Source organism: Salmo salar, chromosome ssa17 (genome assembly GCF_905237065.1).
Source record: "Salmo salar chromosome ssa17, Ssal_v3.1, whole genome shotgun sequence".
Lineage (NCBI taxonomy): Eukaryota > Metazoa > Chordata > Actinopteri > Salmoniformes > Salmonidae > Salmo > Salmo salar.
This window is the reverse complement of record NC_059458.1, coordinates 35883529-35907821: the sequence shown is the minus strand read 5'-3', so window position 1 is coordinate 35907821 and position 24293 is coordinate 35883529. Positions and strand designations below refer to the sequence as shown.

Genomic DNA, 24293 nt, shown 5'->3' with positions numbered 1-24293 from the left:
CACTGGTACAGATTGCGATCAGAGCCACATGTCTAAGGGAATAACACCAATCGAGATGATGGGCCGGAAAATGACACTTCCACTGCATCTCCTGTACCAACAGGGAGATGTCACCGCAGCCATCGCCTACATGGCTCATCAACACGTGACGGACTTGCGAGCCCACCTTCAAACTACCTTTGCGTACTCTCAAGGAAAGTTGGAAAGAAGTGCAGAAGGTGACCCATTACGACAAAAAGGCCTCACACCAGGTGTTCGAGGTCGGGGATTATGTGTAGTACTACATATACAACAAACCCGCGGGCGTTGCGGCAAAGTTCCTGCCCCACTGGACGGGGCCACACGAGATTGTGGTGAAACTGTCACCTGTAGCTTATCAAATCAGAATCAGCAAAGGTCGACAAACCACCACGTTAAAGTGGGTCCACAAGAACCAAATTGTTTTACACTCCCCCCATGAGAATAGAAGGGGTGCCAGCCAGCACCGAATAGACAGAAACCTAGCAAAGTCAGAAGTACTAAGAAAATTCTTATGTTTCCTCAGCTGATCCCTTCCAGGAGATCAGATTTTTGCAGGACAATATCTATGTAGGCTTACAGAGGCCCATTATTAGCAACCATCACTCCTGTGTTCCAATGGCACGTTGTGTTAGCTAATCCAAGTTTATCATTTTAAAAGCCGAATTGATCATTAGAAAACCCTTTTGCAATTATGTTAGCACAGCAGAAAACTGTTGTTTTGATTAACCTGTTAGGGCTAGGGGGCAGTATTGACACGGCCGGATAAAAAACGTACCCGATTTAATCTGGTTACTACTCCTGCCCAGTAACTAGAATATGCATATAATTATTGGCTTTGGATAGAAAACACCCTAAAGTTTCTAAAACTGTTTGAATGGTGTCTGTGAGTATAACAGAACTCATATGGCAGGCCAAAACCTGAGAAGATTCCATGCAGGAAGTGGCCTGTCTGACAAGTTGTTGTTCATCTTGGCTCTTTTTATTGAAGACTGAGGATCTTTGCTATAACGTGACACTTCCTACGGCTCCCATAGGTTCTCAGAGCCCGGGAAAAAGCGGAATGATATCGAGGCAGCCTCTGGCTGAAACACATTATCGCGTTTGGCAAGTGGCCGATCAGAGTACTATGGGCTTAGGCGCGTGCCCGAGTCGACCCCATGCTTTATTTTCTTTCATCTGTTTACCTAAACGCAGATTCCCGGTCGGAATATTATCGCTTTTTTACGAGAAAAATGGCATAAAAATTGATTTTAAACAGCGCTTGACATGCTTCGAAGTATGGTAATAGAATATTTAGAATTTTTTTGTCACGAGATGCGCCATGCTCGTCACCCTTATTTACTCTTTCGGATAGTGTCTTGAACGCACGAACAAAACGCCGCTATTTGGATATAACAATGGATTATTTGGGACCAAACCAACATTTGTTATTGAAGTAGAAGTCCTGGGAGTGCATTCTGACGAAGAACAGCAAAGGTAATAACATTTTTCGTATAGTAAATCTGACTTTGGTGAGTGCTAAACTTGCTGGGTGTCTAAATAGCTAGCCCTGTGATGCCGGGCTATCTACTGAGAATATTGCAAAATGTGCTTTCACCGAAAAGCTATTTTAAAATCGGACATATCGAGTGCATAGAGGAGTTCTGTATCTATAATTCTTAAAATAATTGTTATGTTTTTTGTGAACGTTTATCGTGAGTAATTTAGTAAATTCACCGGCAGTGTTCGGTGGGAATGCTAGTCACATGCTAATGTAAAAAGCTGGTTTTTTACATAAATATGAACTTGATTGAACAAAACATGCTTGTATTGTATAACATAATGTTCTAGGGTTGTCATCTGATGAAGATCATCAAAGGTTAGTGCTGCATTTAGCTGTGGTTTGGGTTTATGTGACATTATATGCTAGCTTGAAAAATGGGTGTCTGATTATTTCTGGCTGGGTACTCTGCTGACATAATCTAATGTTTTGCTTTCGTTGTAAAGCCTTTTTGAAATCGGACAGTGTGGTTAGATTAACGAGAGTCTTGTCTTTAAAATGGTGTAAAATAGTCATATGTTTGAAAAATTGAAGTTTTTGCATTTTTGAGGTATTTGAATAACGCGCCACGGGATTACACTGGCTGTTACGTCCCACCTAGCCCATAGAGGTTAAAGAAGCAATAAAACTGGCCTTTTTTAGTCTAGTTGAGTATCTGGAGCATCAGCATTTGTGGGTTCGTTTACATGCTCAAAATGTCCAGAAACTCATCAGTCTATTCTTATTCTGAGAAATGAAGGCTATTCCAAATTGCCAAGAAACTGAAGATCTCGTACAACGCTATGTACTACTGCCTTCACAGAATAGCGCAAACTGGCTCTAACCAGAATAGAAAGAGGAGTGGGAGGCCCCGGTGCACAACTGAGCAAGAGGACAAGTACATTAGAGTGTCTAGTTTGAGAAACAGACGCCTCAAGTCCTCAATTGGCAGCTTCATTAAATAGCACCCGCAAAACACCAGTCTCAATGTCAACAGTGAAGAGGCGACTCCGGGATGCCATCCTTCTAGGCAGAGTTCCTCTGTCCAGTGTCTGTGTTATTTTGCCCATCTTAATCTTTTATTTTTATTGGCCGGTCTCAGATATGGCTCAGCATCCCGGAGTCGCTTCTTCACTGTTGACGTTGAGACTGGTCAAGTATTCATAAAATGTATTTTTTTACATGGCTAAAAGAGAAAGAATATAATATATATTGTTTACAGGAAACTCATTCTACAAATATAGATGAGGTTGGGTGGAAAAAGGACTGGGAGGGAGAAATATATTTTTGTCATGGTCAAATAAACTCAAAAGGGGTGATTATACTAATTAATAAAAAAAAATATCCGATTGTGCAAACAGATCCGCAAGGAAGATGGATTATTTTAAATATGCTATTGGACCAAAAACAGATCTGGCTAATTAATCTATATGGGCCAAATAATGATGATCCACACTTTTTCGAAAATATATGTAATAATCTATTGGGCTCACAAGCAACAAAATAATCTATAGTTATGGTGGGAAATTATAATACGGTTTTAAGAACCTCAATGGATCGTAAAGGAAATCATTCTACAAACTATCACCCTCAAGCATTTAAGGAGATTACAAAGATCATGGATACATTAGAACTAGTGGATATATGGAGGTTGAAAAACCCTGACCTAGTGAGTTATACATGGAGGAGGCTTAATCAAGCTAGCCGTCTTGATTACTTCCTAGTCTTGTTCTTGCTGGCATCAAAAGTATTAATAGGAGACCGAATGCGATCGGACCACCATCTAATTGGCCTCCATATAGCTCTTTCAGAATTTCCACGTGGACAGGGATATTGGAAATTTAATCAAAGCCTATTTTGTACAACATAGGTACAGCAGATCCCCTTATTGTATGCGACACTTTCAAATGTACTTTTAGAGGCCATTCAATACAATACTCATCATTAAAACAAAAGCAGTTTAGGTCAAAAGAGATTAGACTAATAAAGGAAATAGAGGAAGTAACATAATAGGTAGATGGTAATATAAACTGTATTATAGAGGCACAAAATAGTTTAGAGGAAAAACAAAAAGAAATGGAGGTACTTATTCAAGAACGATCAAGTGTAATGTATTACAAAAATAAAGCCAATTGGATGGAAAACGCACACAATTTTTCTTGAATTTTCAGCACAGAAATTGTACCAGAAATTATTTACAGAAACTCGTTACAAATGGAGTTATCCATGATTCACCCAAAATATTTTTAAAATTATTATTAACATATTTACAGAAAGACCGGTGTGAAGGCCAACTTACGGAAAAGAGGAACTTTGAGGCAATAAAATATTTTCTGTCTGGAAAAACACAAGTGCTTGACAGTATACCAGTAGAGGGACCTTTTTTGATATACTCAAAGATCCATTATCAGCATGTTTTAATTACTTTTATAGAAATGGTAGACTTTCGGGTACTCAACAAGAAGGTCTGATTTCATTACTACTTAAACAGGACCCAGGTGGTATGTATAAAGATCCAGTCCATTTAAAAAACTGGAGACCTCTAACACTTCAATGTTGTGATGTGAAAATCCTGGCAAAATGCAATAGCATAAAATAAAAAAGGATATACCAGATATTGTTAATCCTGATCAGACAGGTTTTTTTACATGGATGATATATTGGAAATAATAATATACAAGAATTACTTGAAACAATTGAACATTATGAAACATTTAAGATACCAGGTCTGGTCTTCATAGCAGATTTTGAAAAGGTGTTTGGTAAAGTACGATTAGAATTTTTACATAAATGCCTGGAATACTTTAATTTTGGTGAATCTCTTATACAGTGGTTAAAGTTATGTACAGCAACCCCAGATGTAAAATAGTAAACAATGGTTACTTCTCAGAAAGTATTGAGCGTTTAAGAGGAGTAAAACAAGGCTGTCCGTTGTCTCCGTATCTATTTATTATGGCCATTGAAATGCTAGCTATTAAAATTACATCCAACAAGAACATCAAGGTGTTAGAAATCCAGGGGGTAAAAACAAAAGTGTCAATGTATGCTGATGACTCTAGTTTTTTTACAGGGAAGTATGGTGTATGTTGTGCTGTGTGTGTGTGTGTTTAGTCCATCACGTTCTCTTTCAGGGGAACAGTTCATCTCATCAGTGTGTTGTTCTTTTGTGTTCAGTAGGTGACGACGATTGCGGCGGTACACCGCTCCTTCTGCGGTGCGGACGTGATATGAACATTCAGTGTCAGCTGGCTGGATGACGACTGCTGGCTTCCAGAGGCCATGCTCCTGGATTCTAACTGACTCTTCGTCGATCAGTGGTGGCAGTGGTCTAGCTGACCTGTCGTAGTATCGCTTTTGTTGTTGTTGTCTCTGTGCACATTTTTTCATGCATTTCCTTGTAGCTGACGACCTCAGGTTGCAGCTGCTGGTTGGTGCTGGGAAGAATTGAGTGGAGTCTGCGGCTCATCAACAGCTGGGCTGATTTGAAGTTGTGGTATTCAAGGAGACTGAGGTAGGTGTCTCTCTTGTCTGCTTTTGCTTTGTCCATGAGTGATTTAGCAATCTGCACAGATTTTTCAGCAAGGCCATTACTTTGAGGGTAATGTGGGCTTGTGGTGACGTGTGAACTCCCATGCTTTTGTGAAGGATTCAAACCCATTTGATTTGTAACAGGGCCCATTGTCAGATATTAAAGTCCCTACAATGCCATGCCTGGCAAAGGCTGCTTTCAGCTTGTGTATCACAGCTGCAGATGTGGTGCTGTGAAGCTTGTCAAGTTCGAAGTATCTGCTGTTGTAGTCCACTGTTACGATGTAGTCCTCGTTGTTCCAGGTGAACAGGGCTTGAGGGCTTGTAGGCCTATTGTAAGGCAGGTCCTCACCAGACATCACCGGTAACAACGTCGCCTACGGGAACAAACCCCCCGTTGCTGGACCAGACAGGACTGGCAAAAAGTGCTCTTCACTGACGAGTCGCGGTTTTGTCTCACCAGGGGTGATGGTCGGATTCGCGTTTATCATCGAAGGAATGAGCGTTACACCGAGGTTTGTACTCTGGAGCGGGATCGATTTGGAGGTGTAGGGTCCGTCATGGTCTGGGGCGGTGTGTCACAGCATCATTGGACTGAGCTTGTTGACATTGCAGCCAATCTCAAAGCTGTGCGTTGCAGGGAAGACATCCTCCTCCCTCATGTGGTACCCTTTCTGCAGGCTAATCCTGACATGACCCTCCAGCATGACAATGCCACCAGCCATACTGCCCGTTCTGTGCCTGATTTCCTGCAAGACAGGAATGTCAGTGTTCTGCCATGGCCAGTGAAGAGCCCTGATATCAATCCCATTGAGCACATCTGTGACCTGTTGGATCGGAGGGTGAGGGTTAGGGCCATTTCCCCCCAGAAATGTCCGGGAACTTGCAGGTGCCTTGGTGGAAGAGTGGGGTAACATCTCACAGCAAGAATTGGCAAATCTTGTGCAGTCCTTGAGGAGGAGATGCACTGTAGTACTTAATGCAGCTGGTGGACACACCAGATACTGACTGTTACTTTAGATGTTTGTCTCAGTTGGTGAATCTTGTTATGTTCATACAAATATTTCCACATGTTACGTTTGCTGAAAATGAATGCAGTTGACAGTGAGAGGACGCTTCTTTTTCTGCTGAGTTTAGATCTAACAATGGGGAACCATGAGGGCCAAGCCGACCTGCCGCCCCAAGCTTGCTGATATATCTTTGCTTTAATGTTCAGCCATGCGCTTGCCGTCTCGTAGAGCGCATCATCATCTGTGTTGACCAGGGTAGTGGGATGGATGGAGTCAAACAGACTCGATGTTGCCCACAGGCTTTTAAATCTGTTTGACAGCTGGTGAATAACGATGTCAAGGTTTGCATTAAAGACGTTGACTCTAAAACTACTCTCCCCATCAGTCACTCGTCCTCGCATAGCTCATCAAAATGATGCCTCGCCTTCCTTGCCTTCCTTCTCCGAGTGTCTTCAAATGCGTTCTGAGCTCCCCATTTGTCGGCAAGGGTTTTTGCAGTGACTTTGGCCTTCTCAAAATCCTGTCGGAATCTGGACAGGACCTCTATAATGTCCTTGAGTAGGCTAACTGCCCTGTGCAGGTCTGCATCTTTGGCCTGTAGCATTTTGGAGAAGACCTTCACATTTTCTAAAACCTTAGTCTGCAGAACGACTAAAATTGAAGTGCTGCTGCATCATCCAACTCGTCCTTCTTGTCACTTAAGCACAATCTTGGTGAGGGCCTTCATTACGTCCACATATCTGTATCTCAGGGCGGCAAGGGACTTCTATATCTAGATGACCAGCGGGTGGGACCCAGTAGGCTTACACGAGCCTAATGTAATAACGTGCCATTTAACTTTTGCATCCACATTTGTTGCATAACGCCCCCTGTCAGTTGGATAGTTAAAAAGGCTGTCTGTCCGACTTCCACCTGTTTCCTCAGCCGCCACGATTCTAGCCTCGCCCTGCTCCTTGCCCTGCTCCTCTTCCTCCCTGCCTGGCCCGGGGATAGCTTGTCCGGCCTGGCTTGTGCTCAGGGTCGTATCCGCGAATACCTGACAACCTGTATCCTCCTCTGTCAATGTTGCTTCTTCTGGTACGATCAAACAGCTTGGCCTTGGCTCATTTGACCCGCTAAAAGCTGCTGCTGGTGACGATAAACCTACATCCTCTTCTGGTCCCGCTACATTGCTTGTGCTAGCAATGGCTGCACTTGAACTGCATTTGAAAAAGGAATCTAATTTAACTCATTTTGATACCACCTTTGCTTTCTCATTTTTGGCCTTCCTCTTTTGGGCTCCACTTTTGTGTTGATACATTGCTGATTTTTAAATCCGTAATTTTCTATTCTCGACTTTCTCTTTATTTTATTTCGCCAGTTGTCTCTTGATAGCTAGCTCAACTGTTGTTAAAACGATGACAGAAACAACAAAGCTTTGGAGAGTATTTGCACAATGAATCCCAGAATGCATTTCATTATCTTAACATGGTATTGAATAATATGATTTATTTAGCAAATGAATTAGATTTATTGTCATCAATACACTAAAATATCATGCTGACTTATGTAGTGACAAAAACATTTTGTTGGTGAAACCATCAGTGGGATCATTTATCATTTAGCCGACATTAAAGAAAGATCTTCTCGTCAAATCGTGGGTGTGATGGGCTCACGTCAACAATTAATAATTGGACATGGTAGGGTGGAATTCAAATTACATAGGGGGCCTGTGGCTCCGCAGATCCGGGCTCGTCACCGGGCTCATGTACTCCGCGGGCCCTGGTGCAACCGCACCGGCTGAAGCTATGCCACTGGGTGGTATACAGAAGATTTGGTAAAATACCAAGTCCATATTATGGCAAGAACAGCTCAAGTAAACCATTTGAATTTTAGTTAGTCCAACATAATGCTTGGCTTAGTGGAGTGAATCCTTACCACCGCTGCACCTGGCTATCAGCCACAGGAGCCTCGTCTGGCAGTTCATTCGGCCTCATTTACTGCCTTTTTAAAAAACATAACTGATATGGCTGACTTGCTTAAACGAATATGGTTTCTACTGACTCCTTGTGGATTTGTGTAAGTCGATAAGAGCCGCCTAGTTAAATTAAGGTTAAATAACAAAATATGTACATGCTAAAATCACCACTGTAAAGCACATAGGGTGTTTACTCCTTAGGCCCACCTTCCTTTCTGCATCAGACTTCAGCCTCATGTCTGGGGTGGAATATCTACTTCTTAATGTACCATGCTTAGATTCATCTCAGATTGAACTCTTTGCAAACAGCGACAGTCTCGTTACAAACAAGTCACACTGGTTTGAAATTGGAGAAATACGATGAATATGGGTGATCAAATCCAATTTTATGTCACATGCGCCGAATACAACCGGTGTAGACATTACAGTGAAATGCTTACTTACAAGCCCTTAACCAACAATGCAGTTTTAAGAAATAAATAAATAAATAAAAGTAACAAATTATTAAAGAGCAGCAGTAAAATAACAATAGCGAGGCTATATGCAGGGGCACCGGTTAGTCAAGGTAATTGAGGTAATATGTACATGTAGGTGGAGTTATTAAAGTGACTATGCATAGATAATAACAGAGAGTAGCAGCAGCATAAAAGAGGGGGGGTGGGTGGGGTAATGTAAATAGTCTGGGTAGCCATATGATTAGCTGTTCAGGAGTCTTATGGCTTGGGGGTAGAAGCTGTTTAGAAGCCTCTTGGACCTTGACTTGGCACTCCAGTACCGCTTGCTGTGCGGTAGCAGAGAGAACAGTCTATGACTAGGGCAGCTGGAGTCTTTGACAATTTTTAGGGCCTTCCTCTGACACCGCCTGGTATATAGGTCCTGGATTGCAGGAAGCTTGGCCCTAGTTATGTACTGGGCCGTACGCACTACCCTCTGTAGTGCCTTGCGGTCGGAGGCCGAGCAGTTGCCATACCGGGCAGTGATGCAACCAGTCAGGATGCTCTCGATGGTGCAGCTGTTGAACCTTTGAGGATCTGAGGACCCATGCCACATCTTTTCAGTCTCCTGAGGGGAATAGGTTTTGTTGTGCCCTCTTCACAATGGGCCATTTGTGTCTTAGGGTTCGATTTTTAAGACAAAATGTTAATTTAGATTTGTTTATTTCACATCCATTAAGTAGATACTAAAATAACTTTCAACTCTTTTTTTCAGCTAACATTTTTATTTTTTTTCCCCAGCATGTCATGTCTGGATTTCACTGTTTTTGTTCTGTCTCACACCGACTTTTGACATTATTCTATGTATTACACTTAAAAAGTCTTTAATTACAAAAGATTTAATGCACTTGTTTAAAAAGAGTCAAATACATGGAAACTATATACATATTAGATGTGCATAAGCCATTTGATACTTTCTTTACACAAAATACAGTCGTCTCTAAGTATTGTGTCATTAACACCACGACAAGCAAATTACATGACAATAACCTTTTTTCAAAAGTTTGTGTACTTGGTTACCATGGATATGAATAGTGACAGTGGAGCACATGGATGTCATGGAGTCTATTTGGTCAATACCAAATAGGCTATAATTTCATCAAATTGTTAATTTTTGAAATTGTTTTAATTATGTGTATTTAGGATATATTGTATGCTAGCTGTTCAACTGGAGTTAGCATGCTAGATTCCCTGCTATTTATGACCAAATGTCGCAAAAATGTAATTCCCACCACACGTCATTACCACCACATAATGAACTGTGATGGTAAAGACAGAATGTGGTGGTAATGACAAAATGTATTAGTTCATACAGTTTTACTTGCCGTAAGACCTGAAAAGACAAACAAATGACATATATGATCATGGTTCAGTTGAAATTGAACACTAAATAAGACCATTACATGTTGTATTATGTTAGGATGGTTGAGTGATTTTGATGTCTATTCATGTGACTTACTATAGTTATTACTGGGTTAAGGTTAAATGACAACATTTAGACATGACAACTCACTACCGAGTTCCAAACTGCCACTATCACAAGGGTTAGTAACTACCAAGGGTGAGAAAGAATTCATTTCAAGTAGTTCCAGTGAAAGAAAATCTTAACGCTACAGCAGACAATGACATTCTAGATGATTCTGTGCTTTCAACTTGGTGGCAACAGTTTTGGGGAAGGCCCTTTCCTGTTACAGCATGACAATGTACCCGCGCACAAAGCAAGGTCCATACGGAAGTGGTTTGTTGAGATCGGTGTGGAAGAACTTGACTGGCCCGCACAGAGCCCTGACCCTTACCCCATCGGACACCTTTGGGATGAATTGGAACAAATGGTCTGTTCTATAGCTTCAATCAAATTAAACATGTACTACTGTGACATTAAAATGTTTCATGGTATTTTTCATCAATTGTTTTAAATGAAATGTAATTTCCACCACACTCTGTCATTACCACAACGCTAAGTCATTACCATCACGGTACATATTTCTGTGGAAAAGGTGTATTAAATTACAACTGATATAAATGATTTTTCCCACATGTGAACCTTATATGCTTGTTCTAAGATAATTTCTAAAGTAATGTAAAATATTAAGATTTTGATGTGGTAAATACATGTTTCTGAGTATCATCAAGGCATGTATTGATATTTAGACATGACAATGATGAATACATATAATTAAGAACACTTCCAAATAGTAAAAAAAAAATACAATTCATGCGCAATTTCTATAATTTCATTTTCAACTAAAATAGCACATTTTATGACGTAGTGGTAATGACATTTCCCCTCAGGTATTTGGAGAAACCGATAAAAATATTTAATTCTTAAATAGTTTGGTCTCAGCCACTATTAGATCTTGTTTCCAGACAGAGTGAAGAAGATATTCAGAGAAAAAGCCGTTTCAAGAGATTTCATTTTCCAAAACATTTAACATGCCTGTATTTGTAAAATCAACCATATATTTTAAAAGAACAGGTTGACTATTAATATAGACATTGGTGATTTTACCACTGTAATCAGATCAACATTATTATGTTATGGTCATTGAATTGATTAGCCCACTAACGACGTGTTAAATGTGTAGTGTAGCCTACACTGTGTAGGACTATGAATTGGGCAGCTATAGGCTATTTGTTAATAGGATAATTATGTTCTGGCCCACAGACTAGCTACCAGCTCAGCAACAAACTGACTGGAGGACAAACCTAGTTACCAATCCCCGTTGTATAGTCAATTCAATCTTCCCCTTCACCATCATCATTCAGATAATTCAAACACGTGTGGATATAGTGTTAAACTTGAAGGACTCATTGTCTCTCTGAATTGAAATTATGTTGTTCCCCACCAGTGACCTCAGAAGTGGAAACAATGATACAATGTAGTCTAACAACATCGCTCTCAAACAGCACAGATGTGAGATGTGTTTCACTGTAGAAGAATACATTTAAATAATGTTTTACTGTGATTGTTTTTTCCAACCCTGCTGCATTTATTCAATGTAATCCATTTCAAATGTGTCTCCCAGTGCAGCTTTACTTCCAGGCTATTATGACACATCTGGCAGTTTCTTCTATGTTCCTAGTCCTAGTACAATAAAAAACATATTTTTTTTGGTCACTACCATTGCAGGAAAATACCATGCTACTGGTGCAACTAGCAAACCAAAAACAACATAATAGTAGTTATTTAGCCTGATAACACATCACTCCTGACAGACACGAGCAGAAATGTAGCAGCCTATACACCTAATCATTAGTGATCTGCTGTATTGTATGGAAACTGTAGGCTACTAACAACAGCAGCTACATAGTCTAGTTTACTATGGTCCTGTCCCTCTGACCAGGGTAAACAAAGTGGTAATGTTGTGTATTGTATATACAGTATTTCACTTCAAAACAGTTTATTTCATTTAATTATACACAAGAGAAAAAAAATGTACAAACATTATTTTTCATTACATTCTTGTCATTTAGCAGATGTTGTTATCCAGAGCGATTTACAAGACAAGTAAGGGTTAATTGCGTTGCTCAAGGGCACACTGACAGATTTTTCACCTAGTCGGCTCGGGATTCAAACCAGCAACCTTTCAGTTACTGGCCCAACACTCTTAACCACTAGGCTACCTGCCACCAGATCAATTAACTTCAATACACTTATTCAAAGACATTCATCACACCACCATCTTTATCTGATATACACTGTGTACAAAACATTAGGAACACCTTCCTAATATTGAGTTGCATCCCCCCTTTATCCTCAGAAGAGCCTCAATTCATCGGTGCCTAGACTGTCCAAGGTGTTGAGTGTTCCACAGGGATGCTGGCCCAATGCTTCCAATTGTGTCAAGTTGGCTGGGAGTGGATCTCTACTCCGAATAGCTCGTTCCATCTCCTCCCACAGATGCACAATTGGATTGAGATCTGGTGACTCGGCAGACCACCGCAGTAAGATGAATTCACTGTCATGTTCTTGGAACCATTCCTGGACAAGCCTTGTGGAACGGGGCATAATGCTGCTGAAAAAATCTATTTGCAGATGGATACACTGCTGCCGTGAAGGGATACACCTGATTGGCAATGATTCTTTAGACATCCTGTAGCATTCAAACATTGTTCATCTTTTATCAAGGGGCCCAATGTGGGCCCTGAAAACACACCCCAGCCATCACACCACCAGCCTGCAATGCTGACACACGGCATGGATGCATACAGTGGTGTAAAGATCTGAAGTAAAAATTATTTAAACTACTTTAGTAGTATCTGTACTTTATATTGTTGACAACTTTTATTTCACTATATTCCTAAAGAAAAGAAAATATTTTTTACTCCATACATTTTCCCTGAAACCCAAAAGAACTCCTTACATTTTTTATGATTAGCAGGACAGAAAGTGGTCCAATTCACACACTTCTCAAGATAACATCCCTGGTCATCCCTAATGCCTCTGATCTGGCGGACTCACTAAACACAAATGCTTCGGTTGTAAATGATGTCCGAGTGTTGGAGTGTGCCCCTGGCTATCTGTAATATATATTTTTTTGAAGACAATTGTGCCGTCTGGTTTGCTTAATTTAAGGAATTTGAAATTAGTAATACTTTTACTTTTGATACATAAGTATATTTACAACCAAATATTTCTCAAGTAGTATTTTAATGGGTGACTCACTTTACTTGAGAAATGTTCTATTAAGGTATCATTACTTTTACTTAAGTATGACAGGTAATTTTTCCACCACTGGATGCATGTACTCGTGGTTTCCTCCATACCCTAGTCCTCACATCAGTGTGAAACAGCAGGAACTGGGATTCATCAGACCAGGCAATATGTTCCCAATTATCCAGTGTCCAGTGTTTTCATTCCTTAGCCCACTGCAACCGCAGTTTTTGTTTTGTTGAAAGGTAATGAGGATCATAATAAATACACAAAAAATACATCATTAAGGATCAGAGCTTTCACCTGGGTTCAGCTGGTCAGTCTATGTCATGGAAAGAACAGGTGTCCTTAATGTTTTGTACACTCAGAGTATGTTGTGTCTACCAGCTCATTCCCACAGAAAACTGCAGAGGGAAGCAGTACCACCCAGTCAACCATCAGAATCCACTGTGAGACGTGTCACAGAGGATATTCAACCCCAAGGGCAAATCCAAGGTCATCTCAATATCTTTACAGTAGAAGCTAACAACACTCACCAAAACTGACAAGGTGTACACTGATCAGTAAGAGAGGCTAACATTCTATAACGCTCCCTTTCCTCTGCACAGTGAGAAACAATAGGATAACAATGGAGTGTTCTATGCTTTATTCATTTGATTCAATTCAACGTTGCCAATTATTTAACGACATGAGAATTAAGTGGAGTGTCTAATCTTAGCTGGTCTGAGAAAACGTCTCTCCTTTATGTATACATTGGTGTCTTTTTAAATGGCCCAATCTGTAGAATCTCTTCTCACAGTCAGTGCAGTGATAAGGCTTCTCTCCTGTGTGTATACGTTCATGTCGTTTTAAGTTGCACAGTAGAGAGAAACTCGCCGCACAGTCAGAGCAGGAGTAAGGCTTCTCTCCTGTGTGTATAGTTTCATGTCGTTTTAAGTGGCACAGTACAGAGAAACTCGCAGCACAGTCAGAGCAGATGTAAGGCTTCTCTCCTGTGTGTGTTCTCTGATGGACTTTTAGCCTAGTTGATGTTGTGAAGCATTTTACACAATCAGAACAGGAGTAAGGCTTCTCTCCTGTGTGTGTTCTTTGATGAACTTTTAGCTCAGTTGATGTTGTGAAGCATTTTACACAGTCAGAGCAGGAGTAAGGCTTCTCTCCTGTATGTATATGTTTATGTGTTTTTAAGTGGCCCAGTCGAGAGAAACGCTTTCCACAGTCAGAGCAGGAGTAAGGCTTCTCTCCCGTATGTATATGTTGGTGTCTTTTTAAGTGGCCCAGTAGAGAGAAACTCTTTCCACAGTCAGAGCAGGAGTAAGGCTTCTCTCCTGTGTGTATACGTTCATGTCGTTTTAAGTTGCACAGTAGAGAGAAACGCGCCGCACAGTCAGAGCAGGAGTAAAGCTTCTCTCCTGTGTGTATACGTTCATGTCGTTTTAAGTTGCGCAGTAGGGAGAAACTCGCCGCACAGTTAGAGCAGGAGTAAGGCTTCTCTCCTGTGTGTGTTCTCTGATGAACTTTTAGCCTAGTTGATGTTGTGAAGCATTTTACACAGTCAGAGCAGGAGAACAGCTTCTCTCCTGTGTGCACTCTCTGATGAACTGTCAGAGCCTTGGATGTTGTGAAATTCTTCCCACCGTCCGTATAGGAATACCGATTCTCTCCTGTGTGTACTTTTAGGTGTACTTTTAGCTTTGATAGAATTGGGAAAATCTCCTCACAATGTGGGCAGTGGTGAGACCTCTTAGCTCTGTGATCTTCCTGTTGTTGATCTCTGGATGTAGAGGATGTCTCAACACGGTCTCCTGTGTGAACAACATCAGAAGAACCAGTCAGTTGGTGTGATACACATGTCAATCACATGTATTTTATGTAGCCCTTATTACATCAGAAATTGTCACAAAGTGCTTTACAGTAACCCAGCTTCAATCCCCAAAGAGCAAGCAATGCAGGTGTAGAAGCAAAGTGGCCATGAAAAACTCCCTAGCTAGCAGGAACCTAGGAAGAAACGTAGAGAGGAACCAGGCTCAAAGGGGTGGTCAGTCCTCTTCTGGCTGTACCGGGTGACATACGTATTCATATCAGTAGGCTGTACAATACAAAAGGGAATAAAACTATTCTAAACGTGGGTAAAAGTCGTGAAAATTATGAGCCATATCATCCTCCACTCATTATCACAAGGGTTAGTAACTGGCTGTATCACATCCGACCGTAACTGGGAGTCCCATAGGGTGGCACACAATTGGCCCAGCATCGTCCGGGTTTGGCCGGGGGTAGGCCGTCACTGTAAATAATAATTTGTTCTTAACTGACTTGCCTAGATAAAAAAGTTAAAAACATATATATATTTTTTTAAGACTAATTTCATAGAACTTTAAAACACTGTCAGTTTGTCTACTTCACTTCTTTAGTCTACTCTCTGATCACTCCAGATATCCCAGTGAATAAAACAAATGCTGGCAATACTGGTGTCAAACCATGCAAGTCTCAGAATGAAATAACATCTACCTTCTCATTGTAACAGTTCATCATGAAACAGTTACACTGCAACTTTTCATGCACAGTGATAAGTTGGAACGAACAACAAACGTAGTTAGATAGAACCTGCTCTTACCATTAGAAACAGGTTTCCCAATCTTCTCCTCCTCTTCTTCATCTTTAATGTTGACATTCAGCTCCAGTGTTTGACTGCAGTCTTCCAGCTTCACTGATGCCATCTCTGGATCCTGCAGTGCAAACTGGGCTCCAATGTCACAATCAGGACCCAGTGAATGTAGGTTTGGACATAGTGTAGAACGAGAGAGGCAGGCTGGGTTTGTCCTCACTATTGATGTTACCGGCCTCAGACTTACTTCTAGTTGTCCTGTAGTAACAATGAGAAACAGACAAAAAGTTATTGTCTTGACAGTTCTGGAACTTTCTTTATTCTCTATTAAAATATATTATATTTTTTCTTGTTCAATTATCTAAATCAGTGCTTGACTTGGACTGAAATAGTTGTCGATACTCATTTTGGGTGGCGGTACTGTTTATATTTAGATGCAGGAGCTCCACAATACTGTTGAGGTAATATTCTATAAGAACATGAGCTCAAGCAGTAGAAAATTGAGGTGCCGGTTCTCAGCTCCAGTGAGCTCCTGTCCATCTCATGTCAATAGATCAGGTAGGTAAGCATTGACAACAAAACATGAATTCTTTCAAATTAGACAAATTACCGACATAATCTGCCCGAGGATTCCAACAGGCCCCTCAGGCGCGACGTCCCCAGAAGGCCCATTCTGCTAACTGCGGCCTGCTACCTATCTAGAGCATATTGGGCTGTTAGTGGTCCAAGAAACTGGCCGATGGATCAGCTATACCCATTTTGCCAATTGTACTTAGACCCCTCTGCTACTTGAAACCCTACTAATTCCACGACTGGTCTATCGACTTTCCCCCATCACGACGTCCTTCTAAGGCCCTTATGCTAGCTTGCTAGCCCCGGCCTACTAACTTCTAGCCCCGGCCTGCTAACTGTCTAAATCGCTGTGTCCCCAGCCAGCCTAACCACTCACTGGACCCATACGATCACTGGGCTACGCATGCCTCTCCCTAATATCAATATGCCTTGTCCATTACTGTCCTGGTTAGTGATTACTGTCTTATTTCACTGTAGAGCCTCTAGCCCTGCTCAATATGCCTTAACCAACCATGTTGTTCCACCTCCCACATATGCGATAACATCACCTGGTTTAAACGTCTCTATAGACTATTTCTCTCTCATTAGTACTCAATGCCTAGGTTTACCTCCAATGTACTCTTCTTACCATACCTTTGTCTGTACATTATGCCTTGAATCTAAGCTATCGTGCCCAGAAACCTGCTCCCTTTACTCTGTTCCGAAAGTGCTAGACGGCCAGTTCTTATAGCCTTTAGCCGTACCCTTATCCTACTTCTCCTCTGTTCCTCTGGTGAGGTAGAGGTTAATCCAGGACCGGTAGTGCCTAGCCACTCCTACTCTCCAGGTGCTCTCATTTGTTAACTTCTGTAACCGTAAAAGCCTTGGTTTCATGCATGTTAACATTAGAAGCCTACTCCCTAAGTTTGCTTTATTCACTGCTTTAGCACATTCTGCCAACCAGGATGTCTTAGCCGTGTCTGAATCCTGGCTTAGGAAAACCACCAAAAAACCTGAAATTTCCATCCCTAACTATACTATTTTCCGCCAAGATAGAACTGCCAAAGGGGGCGGTGTTGCAATCTACTGCAGAGATAGCCTGCAGATTTCTGTCTTACTATCCAGGTCTGTACCAAAACAATTCGAGCTTCTACTTCTAAAAATGTACCTTTCCAGAAACAAGTCTCTCACCGTTGCCGCTTGCTATAGACCACCCTCTGTCCCCAGCTGTGTCCTGGACACCATATGTGAATTGATTGCACCCCATCTATCTTCTGAGCTCGTGCTGCTAGGTGACCTAAACTGGGACATGCTTAACACCCCGGCCATCCTACAATCTAAGCTTGATGCCCTCAATCGAACACAAATGATTAATGAACCTACCAGGTACAACCCCAAATCCGTAAACACAGGCACCCTCATAGATATCATCCTAACAAACTCGCCCTCCAAATGCACCTCTGCTGTTTTCAACCAAGATCCCAGCGATCACTGCCTCATTGCCTGCATCCGTAATGGGTCTGCCGTCAAACGACCACCCCTCATCACTGTCAAACGCTCCCTAAAACACTTCAGCGAACAGGCCTTTCTAATCTACCTGGCCGGGGTATCCTGGAATGACATTGACCTCATCCCGTCAGTAGAGGATGCCTGGTTATTTTTTTTAAATTATTTGACCCCCTCTCAATCAGAAAGATTTCTGGCTCCCAGGTGTCTTTTGTACAGGTAACGAGCTGAGATTAGGAGCACACTCTTAAAGGGAGTGCTCCTAATCTCAGGTTGTTACCTGTATAAAAGACACCTGTCCACAGAAGCAATCAGATTCCAAACTCTCCACCATGGCCAAGACCAAAGAGCTCTCCAAGGATGTCAGGGACAAGATTGTAGACCTACACAAGGCTGGAATGGGCTACAAGACCATCGCCAAGCAGCTTGGTGAGAAGGTGACAACAGTTGGTGCGATTATTTGCAAATGGAAGAAACACAAAAGAACTGTCAATCTCCCTCGATCTGGGGCTCCATGCAAAATCTCACCTCGTGGAGTTGCAATGATCATGAGAACGGTGAGGAATCAGCCCAGAACTACACGGGAGGATCTTGTCAATGATCTCAAGGCAGCCGGGACCATAGTCACCAAGAAAACAATTGGTAACACACTACGCCGTGAAGGTCTGAAATCCTGCAGCGCCCGCAATGTCCCCCTGCTCAAGAAAGCACATAGACATGCCCGTCTGAAGTTTGCCAATGAACATCTGAATGATTCAGAGGACAACTGGGTGAAAGTGTTGTGGTCAGATGAGACCAAAATGGAGCTCTTTGGCATCAACTCAACTCGCTGTGTTTGGAGGAGGAATGCTGCCTATGACCAAGAACACCATCCCCACCATCAAACATGGAGGTGGAAACATTATGCTTTGGGGGTGTTTTTCTGCTAAGGGGACAGGACAACTTCACCGCATCAAAGGGACGATGGACGGGACCATGTACCGTCAAATCTTGGGTGAGAACCTCCTTCCCTCAGCCAGGGCATTGAAAATGGGTCGCAGATGGGTATTCCAGCATGACAAGGACCCAAAACACACGGCCAAGGCAACAAAGGAGTAGCTCAAGAAGAAGCACATTAAGGTCCTGGAGTGGCCTAGCCAGTCTCCAGACCTTAATCCCATAGAAAATCTGTGGAGGGAGATGAAGGTTCGAGTTGCCAAACGTCAGCCTCGAAACCTTAATGACTTGGAGAAGATCTGCAAAGAGGAGTGGGACAAAATCCCTCCTGAGATGTGTGCAAACCTGGTGGCCAACTACAAGAAACGTCTGACCTCTGTGATTACCAACAAGGGTTTTGCCACCAAGTACTAAGTCATGTTTTGCAGAGGGGTCAAATATTTACCTCATTAAAATGCTAATCATTTTATAACATTTTTGACATGTGTTTTTCTGGATTTTTTTTGTTATTCTGTCTCTCACTGTTCAAATAAGCCTACCATGAAAATTATAGACTGATCATTTCTTTGTTAGTGGGCAAACGTACAAAATCAGCAGGGGATCAAATACTTTTTTCCCCTCACTGTAGCCCTTGGTTCACTCCAGACCTGTCTGCCCTTGACCAGCACAAAAACATCCTGTGGCGTTCTGTATTAGCATCGAATAGCCCCCATGATATGCAACTTTTCAGGGAAGTTAGGAACCAATATACACAGGCAGTTAGGAAAGCTAAGGCTAGCTTTTTCAAGCAGAAATTTGCATCCTGTAGTACAAACTCAAAAAAGTTCTGGGACACTGTAAAGTCCATGCAGAATAAGAGCGCCTCCTCCCAGCTGCCCACTGCACTGAGGCAAGGAAACACTGTCACTACCGATAAATCCACGAAATTTGAGAATTTCAATACGTTTTTTTCTACAGCTGGACATGCTTTCCACCTGGCTACCCCTACCCCGGTCAACAGCCCTGCGCTCCCCACAGCAACTCGCCCAAACCTCCCCCATTTCTCCTTCACCCAAATCTAGATAGCTGATGTTCTGAAAGAGCTGCAAAATCTGGACCCCTACAAATCAGCCGGGCTAGACAATCTGGACCCTCTCTTTCTAAAATTATCTGCCGAAATTTTTGCAACCCCTATTACTAGCCTGTTCAACCTCTCATATCGTCTGAGATTCCCAAAGATTGGAAAGCTGCCGCGGTCATCCCCCTCTTCAAAGGGGGAGACACTCTAGACCCAAACTGCTACAGACCTATATCTATTCTACCCTGCCTTTCTAAGGTCTTTGAAAGCCTAGTTACCAAACAGATTAGCGACCATTTCAAATCTCACCGTACCTTCTCCGCTATGCAATCTGGTTTCAGAGCTGGTCATGGGTGCATCTCAGCCACACTCAAGGTCCTAAACGATATCATAACCGCCATCGATAAGAGACATTCCTGTGCAGCCGTATTCATCGACCTGGCTAAGGCGTTCGACTCTGTCAATCACAACATTCTTATTGGCAGACTGAACAGCCTTGGTTTCTCAAATGATTGCCTCGCATGGTTCACCAACTACTTCTCCGATAGAGTTCAGTATGTCAAATCGGAGGGCCTGTTGTCCGTACCTCTGGCAGTCTCTATGGGGGTGCCACAGGGTTCAATTCTCGGGCCGACTCTCTTCTCTGTATACCTCAATGATGTTGCTCTCGCTGCTGGTGATTCTTTGATCCACCTCTACGCGGACAACACCATTCTGTATACCTCTGGCCCTTCTTTGGACACTGTGTTAACCTCTCTAGGGTAGGGGGCAGTATTTTCACGGCCGGATGAAAAACCTACCCAAATTAAACGGCCTACTACTCGGGCCCAGGAACTAGAATATGCATATACAGTCTTTAGAAAGTTGTTTAAGGCGTCTATGATGAACAGAGAGCGAACAGAGGAAGTTGGAAGTTGTTGACTCAGGAAGGTACTGGTGTTCATTGGCGCGCATTCACGTGAGTTAGCTGTGTTTCAAAACATTTTTCAAGACAATGGAATCGTCCGGTTGAAATATTGTTGAAGTTCTAAGTGATAAAGTCCCTAAAGATTGATGCTATACAACGTTTGACATGTTTGAACGAACGTAAATAGAACTTTTTTTACTTTTCGTTGTGACATTTTCCGCGTGCTTCCTACACTTGGAGTAGCTAACTGAACGCACTAACAACAAGGAGCTATTTGGACACAGATTATGGAGTTTATCGAACAAAACAACATTTATTGTGGACCTGGGAATCCCTGGAAGTGCCTTCTGATGAAGATCATCAAAGGTAAGTGAATATTTCTAATGCTATTTATGATTTTAGATGACTCCAAAATGGCGGGTATCTGTATTGCTTGATGTCTTTTTCTGAGCACAGTACTCAGATTTTGCAAAGTGTGCTTTCCCCGTGAAGCTTTTTTGAAATCTGTCACAGCGGTTGCATAAAGCAGATGTTCATCTATAATTCTTTGAATAACAGTTTAATATTTTATCAACGTTTATGATGAGTATTTTTGTAAATTGTTGTGCTGATTTACCGGCAGTAATGGAGGCAAAATATTTTCTGAACATCACGCGCCAATGTAAAATGGGGTTTATGGATATAAATATGAACTTGATCGAACAAAAAATGCATGTATTGTGTAACATGATGTCCTAGGAGTGTCATCTGATGAAGATCGTCAAAGGTTAGTGCATAATTTTAGCTGGTTTTCTGGTTTTTGTGACGCCTGTCCTTGCTAGGAAAATGGCTGTGCTTTTTCTTGTGTTGGAACTGTCCTAACATAATCTAACTTTATGCTTTCGCCATTAAGCCTTTTTGAAATCGGACAATGTGGTTACATTAAGGAGACGTGTTCCTTTAAAATGGTGTAAAATAGTCCTTTGTTTGAGAACTTTGAATTATGACATTTTGTGGTTTGGATGTGGCGCTCTGATTTTTCACTGGCTGTTGGATAGTGTGAACCGCTAGCCTCCCACCTGCCCAAGAGAGGTTAACTAACCTCCAGATGCCATTCAACTCCTTACGTGGCCTCTAACTGCTCTTATATGCAAGTAAAACTAAATGCATGCTCTTCAACCGATTGCTGCCCGTACCCGCCCGCCCATCCAGCATCACTACTCTGGACGGTTCTGACTTAGAATATGTGGACAACTACAAATACCTAGGTGTCTGGTTAGACTGTAAACTCTCCTTCCAGACTCACATTAAACATCTCCAATCCAAAATTAAATCTAGAACCGGCTTCCTATTTCACAACAAAGCATCCTTCACTCATGCTGCCAAACATACCCTCGTAAAACTGACCATCCTACCGATCCTCGACTTCGGCGATGTCATTTACAAAATAGCCTCCAACACTCGACTCAACAAATTGGATGCAGTCTATCACAGTGCCATCCGTTTTGTCACCAAAGCCCCATATACTACCCACCACTGCGACCTGTATGCTCTCGTTGGCTGGTCCTCGCTTCATACTCGTCGCCAAACCCACTGGTCTCTGCTAGGTAAAGCCCCGCCTTATCTCAGCTCACTGGTCACCATAGCAGCACCCACCCGTAGCACGCACTCCAGCAGGCATATCTCACTGGTCACCCCCAAAGCCAATTCTTCCTTTGGCCGCCTCTCCTTCCAATTCTCTGCTGCCAATGACGGGAACGAACTGCAAAAATCTCTGAAGTTGGAGACTCTTACCTCCCTCACTAGCTTTAAGCACCAGCTGTCAGAGCAGCTCACAGATCACTGCACCTGTACATAGCTCATCTGTAAATAGCCCATCCAATCTACCCCATCCCCATACTGTATTTATTTATCTTGCTCCTTTGCACCCCAGCATCTCTACTTGCACATTCATCTTCTGCACATCCTACCATTCCAGTGTTTAATTGCTATATTGTAATTACTTCGCCACCATGGCCTATTTATTGCCTTACCTCTCTTATCCTACCTCATTTGCACATGCTGTATATAGATTTTTGTACTGTATTATTGATTGTATGTTTGTTTATTCCATGTGTAACTCTGTGTTGTTGTATGTGTCGAACTGCTTTGCTTTATCTTGGCCAGTCGCAGTTGCAAATGAGAACTTGTTCTCAACTAGCCTACTTAAATAAAGGTGAAAAAAAAAGACAAACCCAAAATATCTAGCTATGTGGCTTTTAAAGAAGTTCACGTTCTTCACTTGGTTTGACACAAAAATAACAAATCAACCCTTTACCAAATGTGATAATACCTTAACAGATTTGTTACCTAGCATGGTATGACATGTTCTTTTGATATTAGGAAGTTTAAACCTGCTATTACATACCTGTAGTAATAAATAGAAACTGACACAAGGGTTAAGATCACAGTTCTGGAGATTTCTTTATTCTTTAGAATGGCGCCGGAAGAAATGGCAGCAGTTTTACGGGCACCAAACCAATTGCGCTGGTATGTGTTTTTTCCCGCGTTATTTGTAACTTATTTTGTACATAATGTTTCTGCAACCGTATCTTATGGCAAAAAAGATCTTCTGGATATCAGGACAGACAAAGATTTTTTCCACAACAAAGACGACACACAAGACATTCTCCAAACACCCCACAGGACCGACATCCCCGTTATTTGCAAGAGGAAGCGACGCAGGTACAGAGGACAAAGAGCCGGATGCCTGGTCAGGACCCGGCGAAGGTGACTGGGAAAGCTGCCGTTACTGTCAATACTACTCGCTAACGTGCAATCATTGGACAATAAATTAGACGAGGTACGATCACGAATATGCTACCAACGGGACATCAAAAATTGTAATATCCTATGTTTCACGGAATCGTGGCTGAATGACGACATGGATATTCAGCTAGCGGGATATACGCTGCACCGGCAAGATAGAACAGCACACTCTGGTAAGACAAGGGGGGGGCGGTCTGTGCATATTTGTAAACAACAGCTGGTGCACGAAATCTAAGGAAGTCTCTAGATTTTGCTCGCCTAAAGTAGAGTATATTGTGATAAATTGCAGGCCACACTACTTGCCTAGAGAGTTTTCAGCTATACTTTTCGTGGCTGTTTATTTACCACCACAGACAGATGTTGGCACTAAGACCACACTCAGACAGCTGTATAAGGAAATAAGCAAACAGGAAACCACTCACCCAGAGGCGGCGCTCCTATTGGCCGGAGACTTTAATGCAGGGAAACTTAAATCAGTTCTACCAAATTTCTATCAACATGTTAAATGTGCAACCAGAGGGGAAACAATTCTAGATCACCTGTACTCCACACAGACGCATACAAAGCTCTCCCTCGCCCTCCATTTGGTAAATCCAACCACAACTCTATCCTCCTGATTCCTGCTTACAAGCAAAAATTAAAGCAGGTAGCACCAGTGACTCGATCTATAAAAAAGTGGTCAGATGAAGCAGATGCTAAACTACAGGACTGTTTTGCTATCACAGACTGGAACATGTTCTGGGATTCTTCCAATGGCATT

At 42.1% G+C, this 24293-nt stretch overlaps 2 protein-coding genes across 9 annotated transcripts in view; one reads left to right on the top strand and one right to left on the bottom strand.

Annotated features, from left to right (window-relative positions):
• The window catches only part of LOC106592258 (zinc finger protein OZF-like), a 510174-nt gene that overhangs the window by 101465 nt on the left and 384416 nt on the right, over positions 1–24293 (top strand). The gene's annotated exons all lie outside the window — the stretch shown is intronic.
• Positions 11925–24293, bottom strand: part of LOC106574981 (zinc finger protein 2) — a 348997-nt gene continuing 336628 nt past the window's right edge. For 4 of the 6 annotated variants that reach the window (XM_045698508.1, XM_045698511.1, XM_045698507.1 and 1 more), the window contains 2 exons: positions 15798–16046; positions 11925–14988 (listed from right to left, as the gene is read on the bottom strand). In XM_045698508.1, the coding sequence (XP_045554464.1) occupies positions 13898–14988; positions 15798–16046 (1340 nt within the window). In that variant the 3' untranslated portion in view covers positions 11925–13897. The remainder of the gene's footprint in view (positions 14989–15797; positions 16047–24293) is intronic. The other 2 variants (XM_045698509.1, XM_045698512.1) reach the window with 2 other exon arrangements.